Genomic DNA, 22,433 nt, shown 5'->3' on the forward strand with positions numbered 1-22,433 from the left:
TGCTCACCTGCAGGGGCCTGGCCAGGGGGATGGTGGCAGGGGTGCTGTGGCCCCGTCCCCATCCCTATCCCTGACCCCATCCCATCCCCATCCCTGTCCCCATCCCCGTCCCCACCCCATCCCCATCCCCATCCCCATCCCCATCCCCATCCTGTCCTCATCCCATCCCATCCTCATCCCCATCCCCATCCAATCCCCATCCCATCTCCATCCCCATCCCTATCCTGTCCCCATCCCCGTCCCCATCCCTTTCCCCATCCCCATCCGGGGGCCGGAGCTGCGCTGCCCGGTGCCGGCCCATTCACCCCCGCACCCCGCTTTGGGGCTGAGCTCTGCCTCCACGCCTCACTGAGCAGCTTCTCGGGGCTTTTTCGTTGCTTGGTGCAATTTCTATTTTCAGCCCCCCCCCCCCCCACCGTATCTCTAGCAGCGATCGCTCGAGGAGCACAGCCCACGGGGGCTGCCCGGCGGGGGCGCGGGCGCACGGCTCTCAAGGAACCGGGGCGTGCCGGGCTCTGTGATGCTCGGAGACCTCGTCCCCGAGGAGAAACTGCCACGTGGAGGCAGTTTTCCTTTTTTTTTTCTGGCCCTGGAAAAAGCAGGGGGCTGAAGTTAGACGTGGTGAGCGGCGTGGTGATGGGCTGGGAACGGGGACTGGGATCAGGGACTGGGATCAGGGACCGGGAACAGGGACTGGGGACAGGGACTGGGAACGGGGACTGGGATCAGGGACTGGGAACAGGGACTGGGGACAGGAATTAGGAACAGGGACTGGGAACAGGGACTGGCTGCTCAGCCTCTCCCCTACAAGAAAGGGAAAAATGGCCCCGGAGCAGCGGCTGTAGGGCTTTGACCCTAAGCAGCCCCTCCGAGGCCGTCGTGCCAGGCGCTTGGGTTCCCATGGCACGGCTTGGAGCCGGGTGTGTCCTGCCGGCGTGCCACGAGGGAGCAGAGGCTGTAACATCCCCCACCAAATGCTTCTGTCCACCCACGTGCCCGGGCTGAGCCGACGGAGGCAAATATTTCCCCGGCTGGGAGCTTTGAAGTGGCCCCGTGGAGATGAAAGGGGGGGGGGGGGGGGGCGTTGGTGCCCCATCGGCGGCGCGAGCTCACGAGGAACACTTCCTCCCCTCGCCGTGCTTTGTTTTCCAGCTAGAAGACGTGATACCGCTCCGGGTTCGTGGCGAAGCTGGGAATTAAACGGGGATTTCGAGCCTGGCTGCATGGCCACGGTGGGCTTGGGGCCCTGGCAGCAGCCCCAAAGCTTCATTTCGTGCAGGACCTACAGTAACGCGCGCTGCCCCATTGTAAATAGGAGCTATAGAAAATGGGGAGAACACGGTGTCCCGAAACAGAATTAGTTCAAGACAGGTGTGCTCGGGGCCTTTGGCTCGGTCTCAAACGCGAGCCGGAGATGGGATTCGAGGGGATGTGGCCGGAGCTTAGGGCGGCCAGAGCTGGAAAAGTACTGAGCCGCTGGCAGGCAGCAGGTACAGGGCCACCAGAGGGGTGACACCGCGGTGTCCCCATCTCCTGGTGATGCTCCGGGGGCTCGTGCCCCCCCCCCGGTGCCCCCCCAGACGGCCAGGACCCCGGTCGAGGAAGGCTTTGGTGGCTTTTCAGCGCAGCCAACAAAGGAGGGCTCCTGGGCAGGGCGGCCGCGTCCTCGCAAGCCCCCGTCCCTCCCCGAGCCAGCCCGGTCGGGAATTCCTCGCCCTCGCCTCCGAGCTGCCGCTTGGCTCTGAGTTTTCACCCCGATTTCATCGGGGGGGGGGGGGGGGGGGGAATAATGTGTCTGTGGGACCGCCGCGATCAGGTGCAGGAGGCGGCGAGCCGTGCAGCCACCCCACAAATTCCTACTGGGGAGGCTCTCGGTCCTACTGGGAGAGGCATTTCCCCGAGGGGACCCGGAGAAACGGCGCCTCCTGCAAGAAGGGCCTCGGTTGGGGGGGGGGGAAAACAGCACCCAAAATATTTGCCCTGACTCGGAGGGCACTTGGAGGGCACCGAGCTTTATTCGGCCCCGTGGCATCGTGCGCGGTGCCCCCAGGTGGGTGCCACGGAGACGCGGGGTGCCCTGGAGGTTTTGGGGGCGCGGGGCGGGGGGGTGGGGTGGGGGGGCCACGGGGGGAGCGGGGCTGTGCCGGGAGCGCTGCAGCCCCTCGCCGGCAGCCGTGCCACCGCCGCGGGCTGCGTTAGTCACTGTGGAAATGAGCCCTGCTGCTGAATCACCACCCCGGCCCCGCAGCAGCCCCCGCCGCACCCCACCAGCAGTGGAGCCAGGGGAAAGGGGGTGGGGGGGTGGGGGGGGTGGAATCGAGCAACAAAAGGGGTCCGGGCCCCCCCAGCAGCTGCCCTGGTCCTGCCCAAAATCAGCATCACTTGGAGCGAGAGATGGGGAGATGGTCTCCATGGAGACCGCGGGTACCCGCACCGGCACCGTGCCGGGTGCCCCCGCCGCCGCCAGCCTCGCCTGTGCCCCTCTGCGAAATGGGGCCAGGAGCAGCGGGACCGCCCCCAGAAACACCACCCCCCCCCCCGCCTTGGGGTGGGGATTTGGGAACGGCACGGGGGGGGGTGGGGGGGCTTGTTACGGCTCCAGCCTTGTGCTTGGGGGAATGGGGCTGGGGGTGCACGGCGTGGATCGGGCTGCATTTCCCCGGGGGGGGGCTGCATTTCCCCGGGGGCGAGCGGGGGGCGATGCGTGGCACAACCCCAAGCCCAAACCCCAATTCTCACCCCCCCCCCCCCCCCCCAGGCAGCCGAGCACCTCCTCTTCCTCCCCCAGGGCCCAACTCTGGCTCCCTCCCTGCCACCCAAGCCCGGTGCCATCTGCCTGCACCGACCCGCTGGCTGTGGGAAGCGCTGCTCGGTGCCGGAGTTAATTGGCGGAGCTAATTAGCACGTTATTAAGACACCCCCCCCCCCCCCCAGCCTCTTGCAGGGTCTCAGATGCCCACAGTCCCCCTGCATGCGTTGCAGGGACCTGTCGGCCGTGCCCAGCTCCGGTGCCACCAGCTCCAGTGCCACCAGTGCCAGGGCAGGGACATCCCAGCCGGGCGCGAGCAGCGGAGGGCAGCGCGTTATTAAAACGCGGTGAGCTGTAATAATCCAAGGGGGTGGCATCGCCGCAGGGGAGGCAGCTATTTTGGAACCAGAAACACAAAACCGACGGGCGCTCTCGGGCAGCGCCGCACCCCTCGGGAGCCTGGCGGGGTAAGGGGGGGGGACCCCGGTAACATGGGGGGGACCCCCAGCTCTGCTCACTTGCCCCCCCCCCCCCCTTCTCCTCCCCCAGGTCGTCTACTACACGGAGATGCACAAGATCTTCGGGGACCTGACGGCGCAGATCGACCAGCCCGGCCTGAGCGACGAGCAGCGGGAGCGGGAGAACGAAGCCAAGCTGAGCGAGCTGCGGGCGCTGTCCATCGTGGCCGACGACTGAGGGCTGGGGAGGGCGGGGGGGGGCACCGGTAACAAAGCTGGGGATGGAGCCCCCCCAGCTCCTGAGCCCCCTCCCTGCCTTCTCCGGGGATGCACAGATGGATGGTGCAGGGTTTAAAGCTCTGGCTGTGCCATTTTCCGCCCCAGCAGCTCTGCCCTCCCGCCACGGGGCCTCCTGGGGCGGGGGGGGGGGGGGACAGAGCAGGGCCCCCCCCACTGCTGCTGTGAGGCTGCAGGATGGGCAGCCACGGGCATCCCCGTCCTGTTTCTGCCCTCCTGACTTGTGGGAGCCTGGCTTCTCATTAAATAGGTGGTTGTGGGGCAGCTCAGCCGAGAAAAGGAGCGGGCTGCGCCCTCCTGCCCTGACCCAGCACCGGTGCGGAGCTCCCCGCTGGCTCCCCGTGCCAGGATCGGGCCCAGGCTCCTTGCCTGTAGGGTGTTCGTTTGGTGCCTTAGGAGGAGCCCGGTACCCTCAGGGGGAGGGCAGAAGCATTCAGATTCCCACGGGATGCATTTTTTTGGGAGCTGGTCATTCGAGGACTGTGCGTCCTGCCCGGAGGGTGAGGGGTTCCTTGCTGGATGCGACCCGTTCCCAGCAGGAACGGTGCAAAGTGCCTCGGGGGAGCCCTCACCCGATCAAACACTGTTAAGGGGAAGAGATTATGAACGGGACAGATTAAATCCAAGAGCTGAAAGTCACCGTGCTGGGGCTGCTGGTTTCCGTGGGGCCACCCCTGCAGCTGGAGGATCGCTCGCCCTGGCGCTGGGTGGCCCCGTGCCAGGCTGGGAGAGCAAAGCCATGGGGCTGAAAACGTGAAAAAATGAAATGATGGCGAAAAACGGCAAATCCAGGGAAGAGGGGGCAGGGAGCAGGGGGCACAGAGGTTCCCGGAGCAGCAGCAGAGGGATGGTTTGCAGCAGAGGGATGCTTCCCAGAAGTTTTTTCCCCAAAAGCAGCCCGCGGTGCCGCTGCGCCGGGCTGCTGCCGCCCTCTGCTGCCACCAGGCAGCACTGCTGGGGACAGGAGGGGGACACCGAGATGTCGACAATATTTATTGAGGGTTTGGGTTGTAAAAGAGGTATAGAGGGCCCGCAGAGAGCCGGAGAGGGTGGGAAAGAGAAAAGGGGATGGAAGGGCCACGGCCTGCTACCCAAAGGGACTCTGAGAAGAAAGATCTCCAGTTAAACACAAGGTGCTGCCGCTTTTTACAGTCTAAAACTGAATTAAATCCTGAGGTGGGGGCTTTCTCTTTGCCCTACTACCCGTCTTCAAGCTCAAGGACAGGGAGGAGAGGCGGCATGACCCCTGGCACCTGCCCCCTGCATCCCTCTGGACACAGCTCCTGGGGCACAGCTCCGGGACAAGCCAGGGCTGCAGAGCTCCAGCCCTAAATCCTACAGGGATGGGAGCTTCCCCAGGGGCTGCCAGGTTCGGGAGAGCTGTTAGAGGGCTTGCACGAAGCGCCAAGCTGACCCCTAAGGCTGGGGGCTGCCACACAGCGAGGGGCGGCCCCGGTGGGTCTGGTTGGGGTCCCTCTGTCCTATTAAAAATAAAACGCTCTCTGTCCCTACTCACGAGGTCAGCTATGGAGCACGGAGCTGTCCTGCCTCCCCTGCGCCCACGCTGGGCTGCAAGATTTCCTACGGCCGAGGTTTCCCTTACACGAGGACGATTTCTCAGCACAAACCCTGCCCCTTCCTAGGGCTGCCCAGGCTCCAGGTGCCCGGGGCACCACCAGCCCCGACCTCTCGAGGGAAGGCTCAGGGGGAGCTCACGGGGACCCTGCCCACGGCCGTGGGGGCACAGCCTTCGCCCGCGGGGGGACACATTTTGGCAGCGAGGTCAGCTGGAGGAGGCCGGTTCCTCTTCTAAGCAGGAGCTGGTCTGCAAGAGAAGAGCGATGAGCGCGATCTGAGGATGCTGCTGCCCGGGGATGAGGGGTGAAGCACTCAGCACCTTCTCGATGATGGCCTGGAGCTCCAGCTGCAGGGGGGCCAGGCGCTTTCTGCTCTCCTGCAGCAGCTTCCCCAGGCGCAGTTTCTGCCTCCCGGCCTCCCTCGCCCTCTCCTCTGCCTCATCCAGGCGCCGCTGGAGGTCCTGCAGCTTCGTCACCAGCGCCCGGTTGCTGGCCTCGGTGGCTGCCACCCGCAGCTGGCTCTCCTCTAGGGACACACAGCACCCGTCAGCACCGGGCAGGATGAGGCACGGGGAGCTGGGTCCCCCAGGCAAAGCGGCTCTCACCCAGCTTGGCCTCCAGCGCGTGGATTTTGCCTTCCAGGTAGAGGCGGCTGCTCTCCGCCTGCTCCGCCTTCTCCAGCAGCTTCCCCACGTTGAGCACCGTGCCCCCCCGGGACACCAGGCCCACGTCGGGGCACGGGGGCACCTCCGGCGGGGCAGGAGGCAGCAGAGGAAGGTTCCCTGGAAGAAGGACAACACAAGGCAGGCTCCCCGCGGGGATCGCTGCGCCTCAAGGGGATCCCTCCCTGCTCCATCCGTCCCAGCACCTACCTGGGGGCTCCTCCTCGGTTAGGGGGTCAGTGCCAGGCGGCTCCGGGTCCTCGTGGCGGCTGTAGCGAAGGTTTCGGTAGTGGCACAGGGACTGGGTCACCACCCGGTTCACCAGGCGCTTCGCCTGCCGCCGCAACACAGCGCACCCAGGTCAGGACCCAGGAAAAAAAACCCCGAGCTGGAGCCGGGTCTGAGCCCCCGGCGCGCACCTGCTCCTTGCAGAGGCGCAGCCCCAGCGTCAGGAGGATCTTCTCCAGGTCCCTGCGGTGGAGGTAGCCGCAGAAATTCAAGTCGAAGTAGACGAAGGCCAGGAGGGCATCCAGGGGCAGGGCAGCGCTCGGGTGCAGCTCCTTGGGCTGCCGAAATCGCAGAGAGGGATGGAAGAGGCTGAGCTCGCCGTGCCGCCGCGGCGCAGAGGGAGCGCGGGGCGAGTGGGACGGAGGCAGTGACTCACGCTCCTCCCCGGCTCCCCCCCGCACGCACGGAGCCTCCCCTCCGTGCTCCGAGCCCTCGGTGGGGCTGGAGGGGGCCGGGGGGGTGCTCACCACGTCCTGGAGCGAGGAGAGCTCCAGCTCCGAGTGGTTGGAGGCGTCGGAGCGCACCTCGGCCTCTTCCAGCTTGGCACCTGGGGAAGGGCAGGAGGGAGCACCCCCGGACCTGCGGCCCCCCGGGGAAGGGCTGAGCCCCTGCTCCGTGCCAGCTACGTACCCAACTCCTCCTCTTCCTCCTCCCGGAGCAGCAGCAGGCTGCCTTCCAGGCTCAGCACGCACAGCTCATCCGGAGAGTCCTTGGGCTCTGCTCTGCCCTCGGTTTTAGACCTCTCCTGCTGCTCGCCTGCCGTGGCCACCTCGTTGCCCACGGGCTCCTCAGCTTCCTCTTTTGGAGGGTGCTGAGCAGGGGCAGGAGATGGGGAGATGGGACAAGAGATGGTGAGACGGGGGCAGGAGATGGGGACAAGGCTCGGTGCTCTGAGGGGTCAGCGGGATCCCACCTGCTCAGCCTCCTCCTCAGCCCTGGCAGCCCCCGGAGCCACCTCCCCCGCCGCCTTGGGCGCCCTTTCTGCCTCCGGGTCCTTGTTCTCCAGCAGCTCGTCCTTCTCGGGCAGGGCCAGCAGCGCCTTGTAGAGCTTGTAGCCGAAATCCCGCTGCAGCATCTCCTGGAAGAGCTCGGCCACCACGGCCACCTCGGGAAGGGACAGAGGCACAGGGGGGGACCTGCGTGCGCAGCCCCCCACGCACCCACGCCACGCGGAGCCTACCTCGAAGGAGAGCTTCTCCCGCCGCCTCCTGTACTCCAGCAGGGTGTAGAGGGAGATGTTGGAGCAGGCGGCCTGCCCGTGCTGCCCAGCGGAGGGGGGACGGGCGATGAGGGCCAGGTCCCTGGGGGCAGAGGGGGCTTCGGGCTCGGCTGCTTCAGGCTCCAGCGAGGGGTCGGTGGGGTCCGTGTGCTGCTCGGGGGCCTCCATCTGCTAAAAAAGGCCCTGTTTAGGTGGAAGTGAAGAGGCTGCCAGCTGGGCAGGCCTCTTGCCTTCTCCAAAATGTGGCCGTCCGCAGAAAAAAGCCACCTTTTGGGACATCTGAACCGAGCCTCGGCCCTGGCAGCCCGACCCGTGGCACAGCCTCACCATCGCGGTGTCCTCCGGCGATGGAGGCAGCGAGGTCCCCTTCTCCTCCCTGAGCTGGCCGGAGGTTTCCCACTCCTCCAGGGACGGCATGCAGCCCCAGACGTCCGGCAGGAAGACCACCACCACCTCCCGGCGGGACGCATCGCCCTCCCGCAGGTACCTGAACTCGGCAAAGCGCACCCTGCGGCACGGCGCGGCACCGTCAGGGCCAGCGCGGGCTGCCCGACAAAACCTTCCCCTCTACTGGCAGAGACGGGCCTCGAGAGGTCATGCAGACCCTGACTGGTCACACAAAGGCCACCCACTGTCCCCATTTGGGGGGGGGAACACAGAGCGAGGCCAAACCTTGTGGCGCTCGCGGCCCAGCCCGCGCCACGGCTCAAAGCCAGAGCGCTTACGAGCGTGGCTGGGACCTTGCCAAGACTCCCCCCGGCACCGAGCTCTCCATCTCCCCTCAGCTGTTCCTTCCCCACCACGTCACATGCCGGGCCAGGTTTAAGCAAAATAAAATCAGTTGCCACGGTTACCCGGAGCAGGAATGCTATATATATATATATATATATATATATACACACACACACACACACACACATAAAAAAAATATAGAAAATATATCTGCAGTGCAGCGACACAGCCGGGCGAGGGCCACGCTTTTTTGCACGGGCACTGGGGCAGCCCAGGAGAAAGCCAAGTGCTGCCCCTCGCCCTCCATACAGCACTGGGTGCCCTGGGGTCCCAGGAGGGGGACAGGAGGCAGCGTAAGCCCCCTGCTCCTGGGGATGCTCCCCAAAAAACCATCGAAGCTGCCAGCAGCCACTCGCCGCACGGTGTTTGCGCACCTGCGGGGATGCGCCCGGTGCGCTCCCGGCACGGGGCTGGGCAGGAGGGCCCCGTTTCCCACCGTACCAGCGGGTAATTGCGGGTTTCTCGCACCACCCACCGGATCCCAGAGCTAGGAGAGCTCCCAGGAGGGGAAGATTTAACCCCACGCCGCGCTCCCCACCGCCACTCACCACTTGGTGCAGCCGCTCAGGTCCAGCCCCACCTGCGCCCTGGCGCAGCGCACGGCCGTGTGGACCAGCACCACGGGGTCGGCCTCGGGGTCGGGGCCGTCCAGCGACGGGGACCATTCCCCCCCGATGAGCACGGCTTCGTCTTCCTTCCTCCCCAGCAGGAACTAGGGAGAGGCAGGCGCTGAGCACGGGCTGCACCGTGACTGCCCCCCTTCCTCCCCAAAGCCTCCGTCCCCAGGATTTTGCAGAGCCCCCAGATTTTTTGCAGAGCCCCCAGATTTTTTTGCAGACGCCACCGCAGCAGAAATAATTTTAGAGGCCAGCGCACCACCAAACCTCCTCTCCCGAGGGCTTTCCCCAAAAGCAGGGGGAATTCAGCCCAGCCCAGCCCGCACCGCACCGCGTGCTCTCTGGGCGCACACCTTGATCTGCTTTGTCGGGTGCTCGGGAGCCTCCCTTTGCTCACCGGCCTCGTCGACGCACAGCAGACAGGTACGGTAAAACTCCTCCAGGCCCGGGGAGGACAGAAGCAGCACCTGCGGGCACAGCGGACACCCCGGGGACATCGGGGCCGTCACCACCTCGAGTGCTGAGCTGCGCACCGAGACCCGCAGCACCTCTGGTCTTTTGGGTACCGTCACCTCACCTTGGCGCTGAAGGCAGAATCGGCGTCGTGGGGAGCGGGGTCCTGCTCAGCACCCCCCTGGGGCTCCGGCACCTCGTCGGGGTCAGCCACCAGGATGCGGCTGCGGTGCCGGAGGCTCAGGGGCTGCTCGAGAGGGAAGGCGTCCAGCCAGCGCAGGCGGATGTCGTAGAAGCCTCCGGGCAGCGGGATGCTGCAGTAGCGCCGCAGGACCTCCATGGCATCGCAGGAGGGGCTGGGGGCAGAGGTCAGTGGTGCCGTGGGGTGTGGGAAGGGTCCTGAGCGCCTGCACTCACCTGTCCGGGGCGTAGGGCGCCAGGTGGACGCGGTACTGCGGCACGTCGTGGCGCGGCTTCTTCGCTGCCCAGGGCTCGGCGCCTTTCTGCTTCCTCTTCTTGGAGTCCGAGTCGTCCCTGAGGCCGTAGGAGTAGGAAGGGGGGAAAAAACCCACCAGGAGCAGCACGGAGCTGTGATGGGTTTTATGGGAACCAAACCCACAGATTTCCCCCCAGGACAGCGCTGCGCCCTTACCGTCTGCCCGCGTCGCTCCTGCCCTTCGCTCCTCGCCCCGGCTGCCTCCCCAGGTGGCTCAGGGGAATGGACGGGGGCCACGGGAAGAAGTTCACTGCTGGGGGGAAAAACAGGAATAAATAAGAGGTGGCGGAGAGGTTCTGCCCCCGGAAAACCCAAAGGTCTGCAGCATCCCCTTGTTGGGCAACCCAGGTGGGGCTTCGAGGGGAGGCAGGAGGCACCGGGGCAACCCGTGATGCTCGGGGACGTCCGTGACACCTGGAGCATCACCAGGACAATCCCCAATGCCTGGGGCGCCCGTGACACCCAGGGCATCACCAGGGCAACCTGTGATGCCCAGGACACCCGTGACACATGGAGCATCACCAGGACAATCCACGATGCTCGGGGCATCCGTGACACCCGAGACATCACCAGGGCAATTTGAGATGCCCGGGGCATCACCAGGACGATTCGTGATGCCCCTGACACCCGTGACACCTGGAGCATCACCGGGACAACCCGGGGAGCACTCACGTTTCTGCGGGCAGAGCGGCGGGGCGCGGTGAGGCTGGAAGAGCAGCTGCGGCTGGGCGCCGAGGATGCCCTGCTTCTGCCCCAGGGACGCCGCGTGCAGGAGCGGGGCCGGGGCTTTCAGCAGAGGCTGGGGGACGGAGCAACGAAACGGGAGGGTGGGGGGGGGGGGGCGAGGTGGGACACGGGGTCGGGGGCGAGCAGGGAGGGGGACGGAGCAGCCCCCCGGGGGGTGGGGGGGTCTCACCGCGGGTACCTGGTTGGAGAGCGTCTGCACCTTGAGCGCGTTCCATGGCACCGCCTGCCCGGGGCTGTAGGCGGCTTTCACCAGCACCTTCTCCCCGATCTGTGGCACCCGGCCCTTCACCACGCTGACCGGGAACGAGGCGGGGAGGAGGGGGGGGGGTCCCCATCAGCGAATTGGGGAGCTGCCCCTTGTGCCCCCCCGCCCCACACCCCGTGCACGCCCCCCCCCCACCCCAGCCTGTACCTGAGCTGGAAGAAGACCTCCTCGTCCACCACCCCGAAGTAGTCGTGCAGGCTGCTGACGACCCCGATGAAGACGCGCTGCTTCTCGCCCACCTGAGGGGACCCTCGTGCTGCGGGGGGGGGGCTCATTTTGGGGGGTCCCCCCCCCCAACCTCCCCAAAAAACCATGCACCCACCTGCAGGTGCCGCGCGCCCTGCAGCAGCTCGGCGGGCACCGGGGGGGTCAGCAGGCCCGGAGGTGGCCCCAGCAAGGAGGACGAGTGGGGGGGGCCCTATAGGAGGGGGGGGTCAGCCAAAATTTTGGGGGGGGGGGGGTGTCCCCAAAACCTCCCCAAAATCACCGCTGCGCACCTGGGAAGGGGCCCCCTGGGGGGCGGGGGGGAGGCGGCTGCCGCTTGAATTGGGCCATTTTTGGGGTGGGGGGAGGTAAAGTGGGGGGGTTAGGGGACGGGGGGGGGGGGTGAGGGGATTTTGGGGCGGGGGGGCGCAGACAAAGGGGGCGGAAGCGGCGCAGCCCGAGCCGCCCGTCGGAGCGCACCGCCGGACGTGACGCCAGGGGGCGAGAGCTCCGGAGTGACGTCACGGGGCGGGGGGGGGGAAGGGGGAGGTGTGACGTCATCGAGCGACAACACAGCGAACGGCCGGAGAAATCGTGGAAAAAGCTTTTATTGGGAGAAAATTGGGGAGAAAATTGGGGGTGGGGGTGCGCCTGGACGGGGACCAGCCCCGGTGCCGTGCGGCGTGATGGGATTCGGAGGGGTGCGATGTCATCCTGCGGGGTGTGACGTCATCTAGTGGGGGTGTGACGTCATCCGGCGGGGCGTGACGTCATCCAGGGGGTCGAGGGGTGTGTGTGTGGGGGGGGTCCCTGGCCCTACCGGCAGCGGCCGCCCCGCAGGGAGCGCCGGGCCAGGCGGGTGAGCAGCACCTTGACGCGCCCCCAGTGCGAGCGCCCGTCCTGCGGGGGGAGGCGGCGGTCAGCGGGGTGGGGGGGGGGCTCAGGGGACCCCCCCCACCCGCCCCCGAGCCCCTTACCTTGTCTGGGGACGGGGCGCCCGACCCGCTCTCGGAGGGGTCCAGCAGGCTGGGGGAGCTGGCGGAGTGCACCCATCTCCTCCGGCACGGTGCGGGGTCGGGGGCTGCGGGGGGACGGAGGCGGGGTCGGGGACAGAGCCCACACATTGGGGACAGAGCCCACACATTGGGGACATCGACGGGGTCGGGGACAGAGCCCATATACTGGGGACAGAGACGGGGTGAGGGACGGAGCCCATACGTTGGGGACTGAACCCACACACTGGGGACAGATCCCACACCACAGACAGAGATGGGGTTGGGGACAGATATGGGGCTGGGGACAGATATGACACACTGGGGACAGAAATGGGGTCAGGGACAGAGCCCCCACTGGGGACAAAGCCCAGTGTCACCCCCACGGGGCACCCCGCTCACCTGGCGCATGGCTGTCGGAGCACGAGCGCGCCCGGAACCGCTCGCTCCTCCACGCGGCCGGATCCTGCTGCCTGCTGGGCTACGAGCGAGGAGAGGCAGGGCGTAAGCGGGGACCCCCTCCCCACCCACCCCCAACCCCGTGTATCCTCATCCTACGGCCCCGGCCCTCACCACGGTGCCGGCGCGCCGGGCGCCCGCCGCTTGCTGCCGGAGCAGCCGGTTGTCCTGCTGCAGCCGCGCCACGCGCTCCAGCATCTGGCAGATGTGCTCCAGGTACCGCAGCCCCTGCCCCGGCATTGCCGCCTCCACCTCGGCCTGGGGGCGAGAAAAAGCTGCAGGGATGCGTGGGGGCCGAGACACCCCCTTAGTGCTCCCCCCCCACCCCCCCTTCGTTGCTCCCCGGCACGCACCCCGGCTGCTTCGGGCTCCTCGGCGCCGAGCTCCCGGGGGTCCCCAGCGCTGGTGCTGCGCCGGCTGAGCTGCCGCTGCCTCCTGCTGCGCTGCTGCCCCGGCTTCCTGCTGGCCGAGCGGCTGCGGAGGGGCCGGGGGGGCTCAGCACCACGTTCCCCTCCCGGGGGGCTCTTCGGGGGGGTCCCCGCGGGCTGGCTGGAAGCCGTCGAGGGAGAAGCTGCTCTCGGAGCCCAGCGGGGTGGAGGGCGAGTTCTCGTTGCTCGCCATCTCCACCCCGGAGTCCTCCGACTCCGACTTGAGGAGCCGCCCGCTCGCCTGGGGGCTGCCCGGGGCTGGCTGGGGCTGCGGGGGGCCCCAAGCGCCCGATTCCTCGCCGCTCATCCCCACCGGGGGGCTCCGGGGGCTCTCGTGCAGCCGACGGTAGACGCTGGCGGACGTGCGCACCACGCAGCTCTCCGCCGTCTCCCAGGGACCATCTGCAGGGGCGAGGGATGCCGGGGGTGGGGGGGAGCGTCGGATGGGGGTCCCCAGGGGGCACCACACGCAGGGCACGGCGCCAGCTGATCCCGCAGGAGGGGTGCACACAGCTGTGCGTGGGCTAGCACCGCTCCCATCGTGGCCACTGGCCCCGTGCCCTGCCCCGAGGCTGCTGGAGCCATCGCAGCCCCGTACCCGGGGACCCCTCTCCGGAGGCAGCCCCCGCGTGGCACCGAGGGGTGTTCAGCCGACATCAGCACCCCGTTGGGCTGCAGGACTGGCTTCCCCCGCTGCAGGACGGCTCCAGGCACCTCCAGCTCCTCGCTGCGCCCCGGCCCTACGCGCTCAGCCCCAGCTGGGCCACGTTCTGCAGCCACCACCCTGCGCCCCGGGACGCGACGGCAGCCACAGCCCTCGCCTCCCTGCCCGCCCGGACACAGCACAGGGCTCGGGGAGGTGGGGAGCGAAGCCTCTGCTCTTTCCCCCACCTCCACGCACCCAAATCGGGGCACGGAGCTGCCCACCCCCCCCCCCGGCCAGCCCCCACGCACTCACAGCAGCTGCACCTCCTCTTCCAGACGGCGCGGGAGCCACCCCACATCGCCGAGAGCCGAGTGCCGGGCGCGCGTCCCGGCGCTGCCTTTTATACCCGCCCCAGCCGGAGCCGGGCCCTGTATCCAGAGGCACCTCATTACCGGACTGGTTCCCAACTGGTTCCCTTTGGGATTTGGGCTGGGTGATACTGGCTGGGCCGGTGGTTAGGGCTCCCTCCCCATCCCAGACGGGGAGGCGAGGGGGTGATTTGGGCACTTCAAGGCTGCAGGCAGACAGCCGGGTGCCGGGGGAACCTCGCCGCGCTCCCACGTCCCTGCCCTCTCCGCCCGGTCCCGGGGCTCGCTCCTGCCCTGCATCCACTCACCGCGGGTCCCTCGGGGGCCGGGAGGGCTCAGCACGGCGCTGGGGCCACGGCGGTGGCCTCGGGGACAATCCTGCCTTTCAGCAGCCCCCGAGGGCCGCGCGCATCCCAGCAATGCCGCTCCCACGCGCCCGACTTCCACGGGCTGCCGGCGCGCTGCGTGGGCACCGCGGGACGGATCCTGCCCAGCCCCTGAGCGTCCCCCGGGAAGCTTTAAGAGGGGATCGTGCCCCCGCCACCAGCTCTGTGGGACAGGGTCCTGGCTGCACCCGAGAGGGGGGGGATGCAGAGATGGGCTGGGGGCTGCTAGGCCTCGCCCAGCATGGGGGACCCGTTGACCTTGACCCCAGCACTGCGTGCTCAAAGGCAAACTCCCAGCGCAGCCAACACCCTGGGGTCCCTCCGCCAGCACAAACACCACAAATTAGGGCTGTTGGGGGCCCCCAGGACACCCACCCAGCACAAATTAGGGCTGCCGGATCCCCTAGAACACCCACCCAACACACACACGCCATAATTTGGAACCGCTGGGAACCCCCAGGGCCCCTCCCCAGCACGGATAGCTCAGCGAGGGCCCCCTCCAGCAGGACCTCGGCACACCGGGGACCCCCCCCCCCCCAGAAGCTCACCGAGCCCCCGGAGCGGCTCCACGCTGAAGGCTCCGCGGCGGCGAAGCATCCCCGGCACCGGGGGGGGGCGCACCGGGGGCACCGGGGGGGGGGGGCGCACGGGGCAGGGCGCACCGGGGGAGGGCAAAGGGGCCACCCCCACCCCTCCTCGGCCTCCTTATGGGGCCGGGCTGTGGGGCGGCACGGCCCCGGGGCGGAGCGGGGCGGGGGCGGCCCGGGGGGGGGGGGGGGGGGGCTTGGCCGCCCCCTGCCCGTGCCGCATCCCAGCGGTGGGAGCGCTTTGGGGTTTTGGCACGGGGCGGTAACAGCAAAGCCATCCCCGTGCAGACGGGCACGCGGGGCAGAGATAAGAGCTCCTGGATCCTCGGCGGGACAAAGGCCCCTGATAACAGCCCCGCAACAAAACGCCGACACCCCCGGGGGTGCCCCCCCCCCCGCCTGCCCCCCCTGCCCCGCACAGACCAGACACGGGCGTGGAGCAGGTATATATTATATTTATATAGAGATCTGCTTTAATACCTCGGAGCAGCCCTTCGAAGGCAGGGTGCGAAGCGGTGCCAGCCCCCTCTCCGGTGCCTATGTGCTCAAGCGTCCCCACGTGCCCCGTGTCCCCCACGTCCCCTGTGTCCCCCGCGTCCCCGTGGGTGCCGGCGGTGACAGCGAGGGACCCCAGGGCACGGCCAGGCCGAGACCCGACCCCGCTCATCGCACACCCAACCTGGCCATGGCCCCCCAGGTGCCCCCACCCCACCAAAGCAGCGGGGCCACCGGGGTGCCGCGGGTGCCCTCTGCTCCCCGCGGCGGCAGGGGACGCGGGTGGCAGCGGGGGCTCAGGATGGGGTGGGTGCAGGGGGGGCGCTGGGCCCCCCCGGGGTGCCCTGGTAGCGCAGGCGGGCGTGCTTCTCGCAGTACATCTCGTCGCCCACCCAGAAGTGTCCCCGCATCTTCAGGTTGAGGCCGCAGTCGGAGCAGGCGTAGCAGGCCGGGTGCCGGTAGCGACCCTCCTGGATCCTCACCGCTTGCGTCCTGGGGAGGGGGGGGGGGGCAGGTGGCTTGGGGGTCACCCCACGTTCCCCCCGACCTCGTCCCGTCCGTCCGTCCGTCCCTCCCGCCCCCCCCCCCTCCCCCCCCCGGCACCCCCACTCACGCGATGCTGCTGCCGCACTTCTCGCACGTGTGCAGCTTCTGGACGCCGGCCACCGGCTTGCGGGCGCTGGGCGAGAGCCGGCTGGGGAAGGGGGCTGCGGGGCCGGCTGTGGGGACACGAAGCCATCAGGGTGCTGCTGCCAACCCCTTCCCCCCCCCCCCCCCCCCCAGGCTCCCCATTTTCTCCCCGCGCCCCTCACCTCCGCCCTCGTCCTCCAGAGCCTCCTGCAGCAGGCGGAAGGTGCTGGATTGCCGCGGGGCCGCCCGCAGCTCCCGGTTCTCCTGCAGCATCTTGTACACCTCCGAGTCCTCCTCCAAGCGCCGCATGGCCGGCTCGGGGCCCGGGCTGGGGGAACGGCACCGCGGGGAAGGGACGGGGGGGCTCCGGGCACCCGAATCGGCCGCGCTGCACCCGCTGCCCGCACCTGCCCCAGCCTGCCCGAAAAACCTCCCACACCCCGACCTGCCTCGCAGGTGCGTTAACTCTTTGCAGGGCTCCCTCGGAGAGGTTGAACCCACGCCGGGTGGGCTGGGGGCTTTCCTGCCTCCATCCTGGCCAAAAAAACCTGCTCCGTACCTGTTGCGGGGGCCGGGGGAGGGCGAAGACGGGCGCTGCTCCCTGCCCGTCTCCCAGAGGTTTGGTGGCGATGGTGGCTGGGGGGAAGGAGGCAGGAGAGGCCCCGGGGAGCTGTTGCGGTGGCTCAGGCTTCCTGGCTCCTGGCACGGGGAGAGAGGGGCCGTGAGAGCACCGAGGGGGCCGGGGGGGTGCTGTAGGAGCCCTGCTCCAGCCCGTGCCCCCCCAGCCCCAGGACGGATGGAGGGAGGATGCCGTGTGGCTCAGTGTGGGGCTGCTCCCCGTGCCGTAACCCTATGCCTGCGCCCGTCCCCTCCCCGGCATCTGCTCCTGCTTAGCGGCGAGGCAGGAAAGGCAAAGCCCCGATAAGTGGAAGCCGATGTTCCCGACGTTCCCGACGTTCCCGGGAGCAGCCGCCACGCAGCTGCAAACCCCGGCAGGAACCGCGGGGATGGGGACAAGGAACCCGCGCACGGCCCCGCTGCCCCTGCCCGGACCCCGTGGGGACGGAGAGAGGCGGCACCGAGGATCCGCAGGGCCACGAGAGGGTGAAGAAGGAGCTAAAATTAGGCCCGGGTGGAGCTGGGCGCCTTGGCCTCATCCGAGCAGCCCAGCGCCAACCCGCCCTCGGGTGCAAGGCGAGGCAGGATCCGAGGGAGGCTTCGCCCCTCGCCGCCGCTTTGGGGTCCCAGCACTTCCAGGGGCACCCCAGCAATGGGATGCTCTGCCCCAGCCACGTCGGGGTGGCTCCGGGGCAGGGAGGGACTCAGCGGGGCCGACACCAAAGCAAATAAAGAGCAGGGGGGGAAGGAGGGAGCGGGAGGGCTGCGGGAGCCAAGGGGCGGCCGGGGCCGCGGCCAAAGGCAGCTGGAACGGGCGGCGCTCGGGGCCACCGCGCTTCCCGATTTGGGCTTGGAAAACATCCCCGGGACAGAGGGGAAGGGAAGGCGGGGAGGCAAAGCCTCCCGAAACCACATCGGGGAGGAGGGCTGGGGGGGCCGCGGGCACCCCGGGACCGGTCGGGGCGGCGGGGGAGACACCGCGGCCCCCCCGGGCACCCAGGCGGCAGCCGGCACGCAGCGGGCAGGCGGGCGCAGCCGGGGGCGCGCCGGGTCCCTGCCCTGCCAACCAACGCCCCGGCCCCCCCCAAGCCCTCCCCAAACTGGTTTGGCCTCCCCAGCCTCAGCGCTGCTGCCAAGAGGCCGGGTAGGAGCGAGGAAAACATCCCAGGGCGGCGCGCCGGTGCCCAAGGGGCTGGGGGTGCCGGCGAGCACCGGCGGCACCGGCGGTGGGACCGACGCGGCCCCTGGGGCAGAGCGGGGCTGGGCAATAACACGGGGCACGGGGCTGCGAGGGGGCACGGGGGGTGCAGACGGCAAAGATTTGGGGTGTAAATGGGCATGAGGTGGGATGCAAAGGGCAGATTTGGGGTGTAAATGGGCATGGGTGGGGCTGGAAAGGGCAAAGATTTTGGGGTGCGAGGGGGCACGGGGTGGTGCTGCAAATGGCAATGGTTTAGGGCTATAAAGAGCTAAGATTTGGGGCTGCAAAGAGCGGTGGTTTGGAGCTAGAAAGGGGCACGGGGTGGGGATGTAAAGGGCAATGATTTGGAGCTGCAAAGAGCTGAGATTTGGGGCTGCAAAGAGCTAAGGTTTGGGATTGCAAATGGGCAGAGTATGGGGCTGCAAGGGATGATGGTGTGGGGCTGCAGAGGGCCATGATTTGGGGCTGCAAAAGGCGATGGTTTGGGGCTGCAAAGCCTGCCAGTGCACAGATTCACCCCAAGCAACCTCCCAAGCACCCTTTCCCTGCCCCCCCAAAGCCAACCCCCCCCCAGCTCCCCGCTCACCTGGGGCAGGCCGGGACGTGGCAGCTCCTCGGGCGCGCTGGGCAGGGGCTGGGAGCTGTGGGGAGAGCACGGGGCCATCAGGGGGGGCCTGATCCTGGCCGGATCCTGCCCACGTCCCCCATCCTTACCTGTGGCCACCGAGCCCCAGCTCGCCCCGGCCATCGGCGAGCCTCGGGCTGGGGGAGATGGGGCTGACGGGCCGGGGGGCGAAGGGCGGGGGTCTCCAGGAGCCTTCCTCCCGCATCCTCACGGTGTCCTGGGGAGGGAAGCGGAGATGTCGGCAGCTGGAAGCGGCCCCAGGGGGGGGACACGGCGTGCGGGGACTGCTTGGGTCTCACCTGGAAGCGTGCGGCCAGCCTGTCCGGAGAGCTGTCCCCGTTGGTGTGGCTGGGAGAGGGCAGCAGGAGCCTGGGGAGGGGGCAGAGTGAGGGGTCCTGCACCTCCCCTGGGACCCCCCCCACACCCTGAAATAGTCACTTAGGGCTGGCGAGCGCCCAGGGGGAGAGGTATGAGAGGAATGCCGCCGGGGTTGTGGCGTTTGGGTGGTGTCCAAAGCCCTCAGCACTTCCCCACCCTGCTTGAAGAGGGGCTGAGGACAGGGCGAGAGAGGGGGGCACGTGGACGGGGAGCCCCCAAATGGGCCCGTGCCCCCCCCCCCCCCCGTCTCGCCCCCCCAGGGCTGCGGTGAGAGGCAGCACCGGTCGGCCAGGTAACGGCTGCCAGGGCTGCCCGGCTTCGTTACTGCCTGACGCTTTAATTAGAGAGCCGCGACGGGCTCCCCGCAGCGATGGCGCAGCCCCGAGAGATGCCGGAAAGGAAAAACAACCCCAAACCCCGCAGGGAAACCGAGGCACGGCGCGGGGACGCTGCTCTGCAGGGACCCTTCCCGTCCCCGTCCCCTCGCCCACCTCTCCACCTGCAGCCGGAGCTGCCCGGGGCTCTGCTTGATCTTGTTCTGCGCCTCCACGTTGAGCATCTCGGCCGCGCTCTCCCCGTTGATGGAGACGATGACGTCCCCCGGGCGGAGGTCGCCCGCGGCCGCCTTCCCCTGCTCCATCACCTCCAAGGAGAAGGGGACACGGGGACAAACCCGCCGGGATCAGAGCCACCGGGCACCGGGGCAGCGGCTCTGCGCCCCTCGTGCGTCTCCATGGCCAAGGTCACGGCACTTGGGCGCACCAGGGCCATCCCCATCCCCGAATCCACCCCACCCACAGCACCCCATCCCCAAATCCCCCTTACCCACAGCCTCCCCCCATCCCTGGCCCTCCCAAAACAGCGCCAGCCCCCCCCACGGGGCGCACAGGACAAGGACAGACGGAACCCCCCCGGCACCAGCCCAGCCCAGCCCTCGTGGGGCCGGCGGCCGTTCCCACGGAGCGCCATCCCTCGAGGACGGCAAACAGGATCCGCTCCCCCAGCAGCCAGTCGGGCAGCCCGGCTCAGCACCCGCCCAGCACCCCGGCCCGGAGGGGGCTCCTACCTTGGAGACGGTGATGGGCTTCCCGAAATCTCTTCCCCCCGTGATGCGGAAGCCCCACGGGGCCGGGCCGGCCAAGGTCACGGTCACCGGCATGGCAGCGGGCGGCTCTGCGTGGACAGGGGGCTGCGGCGTCGGGAAATCTGGGGTGCTGAGGGGATGGGGTAGGGGGGAGCCCCCAGCCCCACACCGCAGGGGTCCCGGCAGCGGGGTGCTGGGCCCTGGTGGCGCCTTCCTTCCGGGGAGGGGACCCGCGCCTTCGCGCCGTCGCAGGGTGCCAGCAGCCACCGCTTCCTCTCGCCGCCCCCCTGGCCCCGGATGAAGCCGGTGGCTTCCTCCCCACCGCGGCCCCGTGGAGACGAGGGGGTCCCCGGGCTGTGTGCTCATGGAACTGTGGGGCATGGGGATCGGGGGATCAGTTAGGGAGTCAATCAGGGAATCTTGGAATCGGGGAATCATGGCACCACAGAACCATGGGATGGGCTGGGTTGGAAGGGACCCATTCCCAGTCTCCAACCCCAATCTCCCCTCTCTTGGTTTAAAGCCGTCACCCTGCGTCCTATCACTGCAATCCCCGATAAAGGTCGCCCCGGGGCCTCGTGCGAGGCAGGAAATCGGCGCCTTGGCAGCGAGGCCGGCGGGCGGCACGGCGCGGCAGGGCCAAGCCAGCGGGGTTTGGAGGGGAGGCTGCGGCCAGCTGGGGAAGGAGGCGCAAGCCCGGGCCCCGGGGGACCCGTACCAAGTCCCCCGCCCTGCAGCCCAGCGGGTGCTGGAGGATGCTGAGGGTGTCCCCCACGGGTGGCGTGGGGTCGCCGTGGTGTGTAGGGAGCGTGGCAGCCCTCGGTTTTGGTGGCATCAGTGGGAAGGGGCAGCCCCTGCCCTAAAGGTTGGGTCTGGCAGCCTCGCTCCCTGCCCCGCGGCGCAGCCCCGTCCCCGTCCCCTTGTCCCGAGGCAGCCCCGGGAGCTGGGCACCGCGTCCGCAACCGCCGGGGAAGGCATTTTAAAAATCCCAGGCTCACAAAGAGGGGCTTGAGAGGCTGCCCGGAAGAATTTCCTGGGCTGGGCTTTGCAGCGGCGGGAGGAAACCCCAAACCCCCTCCCCAACCCCTGCCTGGGGCAGCATCCCTGGGTGGCGAGGCCGTGCCCATCACTCGTCTGCGCGCAGACCCCGAGCCCCCCTCCGTCCCCTACACCCCAAATCCATCCCCTTCACCCCACATCCCCCCCCCTACACCCCAAAACCACCCCATTACCCCCTCCCACGCCCCGCACCCCGCCGGCAGCCCCTGCGCACAGCGGTGCCTTTGTGGCCGCAGCGCCTGGCGGTGCCACCGCAGCGGGCCAGGGGTGACAGCGGGTGACAGGCGGTGCCAGGGGGACGGGGGGGCAGCGGGACACACCTGCGGGACCGGCTGCCCGCAGCCCACCGGGGGGGGAGAGGCGACAAAACCCGGGGTACCCCCGGCACCAGCACCCCCGACGGGGACGGTGCCAGCGGGACCCCGACGGCTGCGCCGCAGCATCCCGCCGCCGGCTCCCCGCCGCCCCCCGACCCCTCTGCCCCCCGATCCCGCTGTCCCCGACCCTTCAGCCCCCCGACCCCACTATCCCCGACCCCTCGGCCCCCCGATCCCGCTGTCCCCGACCCCTCTGCCCCCCACCCCGCTGTCCCCGGCCCCTCCGCCCGGCTCCCCCCGCCGCCCCCCGGTCCGGGCTCACTCACCGGCGGCGGCCGAGCCGGGGGCCCCGTGGGGCTGCGGAGCCGAGCGGGGCCCCGGTGGCGGCGCCGCCCCCTCGGAAGGGGCCGGCGGAGCCCGGCGGGGCCGGGCCGGGCCGGGAGGCGGCGGCTCCGCAGCGCCGTCTGGGGGCACGGCAGCCCCGACGGGGCGCACGGTGTGGGGCGGCGGGGTTGGGGGGCAGGCGGTGCCCGAGGACCTTGCCCCTTTTTTCGGGGGGGGGGGGGGGGGGGGGAGGCACTGCGGACCAACGAGTCGCTGCCCCGTGGGACTGTCACACCCCCCGCAGCATCAGGGATGTGCTCCGGCAGAGCCCCGAGATGCACTGCAGCCCCCCCCGTACAGCCCCCTTGCACCACTGCAACCCCCCCATGCACCTTTACAGCCCCCCCGTGCACCTTTGCAGCCCCCCCACGCACCATTGCAAACCCCTCATGCACCTTTATAAACCCCCCACGCACCACTGCAACCCCCGTGCACCATTGCAAAGCCCCTGCACAGCTGCAACCCCCGTGCACCTTTACAGCCCCCCCCTGCACCATTGCAACCCCCCATGCACCTTTGCAAGGCCTCTATTGAACTGCCGCAAGTCCCACAAGAACATTAAAATCCCCCTACATGCACCATTGCAACCCCGCAAGCACCATGGCATGCCCCGTGGACTGCTGCAGGTCCCACAAATGCCATTAAAAACCCCCACGAGCACCACTGCAGCCCCACGAGCACCACTGCAACCCCACAAGCACCACGGCTTGCCCCATGCACTGCTGCAAGTCCCATAAGCACCACTAAAATCCCCCACAAACACCACGGCAGACCCACGAGAACCATCGCAGCCCCACATACCCCACTGCAACCCCACGCAGCATCACCCCTAACCCCATACGGCCACTCGCCGTCGCCGCCACGCAGCCCCACAGCCAGCCCCACGGGTCCCTGCCCCACACATCCCCATGGGCACCACCCCACCAGCTCCCTCCCGTCCCGGCACCACCAG

At 68.9% G+C, this 22,433-nt stretch overlaps 4 protein-coding genes across 14 annotated transcripts in view; 1 reads left to right on the forward strand and 3 right to left on the reverse strand.

Annotated features, from left to right (window-relative positions):
* Window positions 1-4,143, forward strand: part of BIN3 (bridging integrator 3) — a 39,185-nt gene extending 35,042 nt beyond the window's left edge. For all 5 annotated transcript variants that reach the window (XM_040538287.1, XM_040538283.1, XM_040538288.1 and 2 more), the window contains one exon: window positions 3,299-4,143. In XM_040538287.1, the coding sequence (XP_040394221.1) occupies window positions 3,299-3,445 (147 nt within the window). In that variant the 3' untranslated portion in view covers window positions 3,446-4,143. The remainder of the gene's footprint in view (window positions 1-3,298) is intronic.
* Window positions 3,921-11,537, reverse strand: CCAR2 (cell cycle and apoptosis regulator 2). The gene is made up of 21 exons (XM_040538087.1): window positions 11,492-11,537; window positions 11,118-11,332; window positions 10,943-11,038; window positions 10,768-10,859; window positions 10,534-10,648; window positions 10,281-10,407; window positions 9,765-9,861; window positions 9,530-9,646; window positions 9,237-9,468; window positions 9,013-9,126; window positions 8,591-8,754; window positions 7,578-7,758; window positions 7,212-7,418; window positions 6,945-7,136; window positions 6,662-6,842; window positions 6,499-6,578; window positions 6,163-6,309; window positions 5,954-6,077; window positions 5,687-5,863; window positions 5,402-5,607; window positions 3,921-5,329 (listed from the first exon to the last, which is right to left on the reverse strand). Exons 1-21 carry the CDS (start codon window positions 11,535-11,537, stop codon window positions 5,288-5,290), a joined length of 2,952 nt encoding a protein of 983 aa, XP_040394021.1. The 3' UTR covers window positions 3,921-5,287.
* C27H8orf58 (chromosome 27 C8orf58 homolog) lies at window positions 11,417-14,786 on the reverse strand. Of its 3 annotated transcripts, XM_040538281.1 has the most exons (8): window positions 14,652-14,786; window positions 14,026-14,266; window positions 13,658-13,777; window positions 12,629-13,105; window positions 12,390-12,533; window positions 12,219-12,297; window positions 11,802-11,905; window positions 11,417-11,724 (listed from the first exon to the last, which is right to left on the reverse strand). In XM_040538281.1, exons 3-8 carry the CDS (start codon window positions 13,705-13,707, stop codon window positions 11,595-11,597), a joined length of 984 nt encoding a protein of 327 aa, XP_040394215.1. In that variant the 5' UTR covers window positions 13,708-13,777; window positions 14,026-14,266; window positions 14,652-14,786; the 3' UTR covers window positions 11,417-11,594. The 3 variants fall into 3 exon arrangements, with proteins under 3 accessions (XP_040394215.1, XP_040394216.1, XP_040394214.1); XM_040538282.1 differs by lacking the exon at window positions 14,026-14,266 and having other exon boundaries at window positions 13,662-13,777; XM_040538280.1 differs by lacking the exon at window positions 14,026-14,266.
* Window positions 14,787-15,129: 343 nt separating this feature from the next.
* On the reverse strand, window positions 15,130-21,514 carry PDLIM2 (PDZ and LIM domain 2). Of its 5 annotated transcripts, none has more exons than XM_040538491.1 (10): window positions 21,424-21,512; window positions 19,704-19,810; window positions 19,129-19,280; window positions 18,559-18,628; window positions 18,349-18,476; window positions 18,221-18,275; window positions 16,375-16,514; window positions 15,998-16,143; window positions 15,799-15,904; window positions 15,130-15,677 (listed from the first exon to the last, which is right to left on the reverse strand). In XM_040538491.1, exons 2-10 carry the CDS (start codon window positions 19,794-19,796, stop codon window positions 15,482-15,484), a joined length of 1,086 nt encoding a protein of 361 aa, XP_040394425.1. In that variant the 5' UTR covers window positions 19,797-19,810; window positions 21,424-21,512; the 3' UTR covers window positions 15,130-15,481. The 5 variants fall into 5 exon arrangements, with proteins under 5 accessions (XP_040394425.1, XP_040394426.1, XP_040394423.1 ...); XM_040538492.1 differs by having other exon boundaries at window positions 19,704-19,851; window positions 21,424-21,485; XM_040538489.1 differs by having other exon boundaries at window positions 15,998-16,514; window positions 19,704-20,091; window positions 21,424-21,514.
* Between the last annotated feature and the right edge of the window lie 919 nt (window positions 21,515-22,433).

This window comes from Cygnus olor, chromosome 27, assembly GCF_009769625.2.
Source record: "Cygnus olor isolate bCygOlo1 chromosome 27, bCygOlo1.pri.v2, whole genome shotgun sequence".
Lineage (NCBI taxonomy): Eukaryota > Metazoa > Chordata > Aves > Anseriformes > Anatidae > Cygnus > Cygnus olor.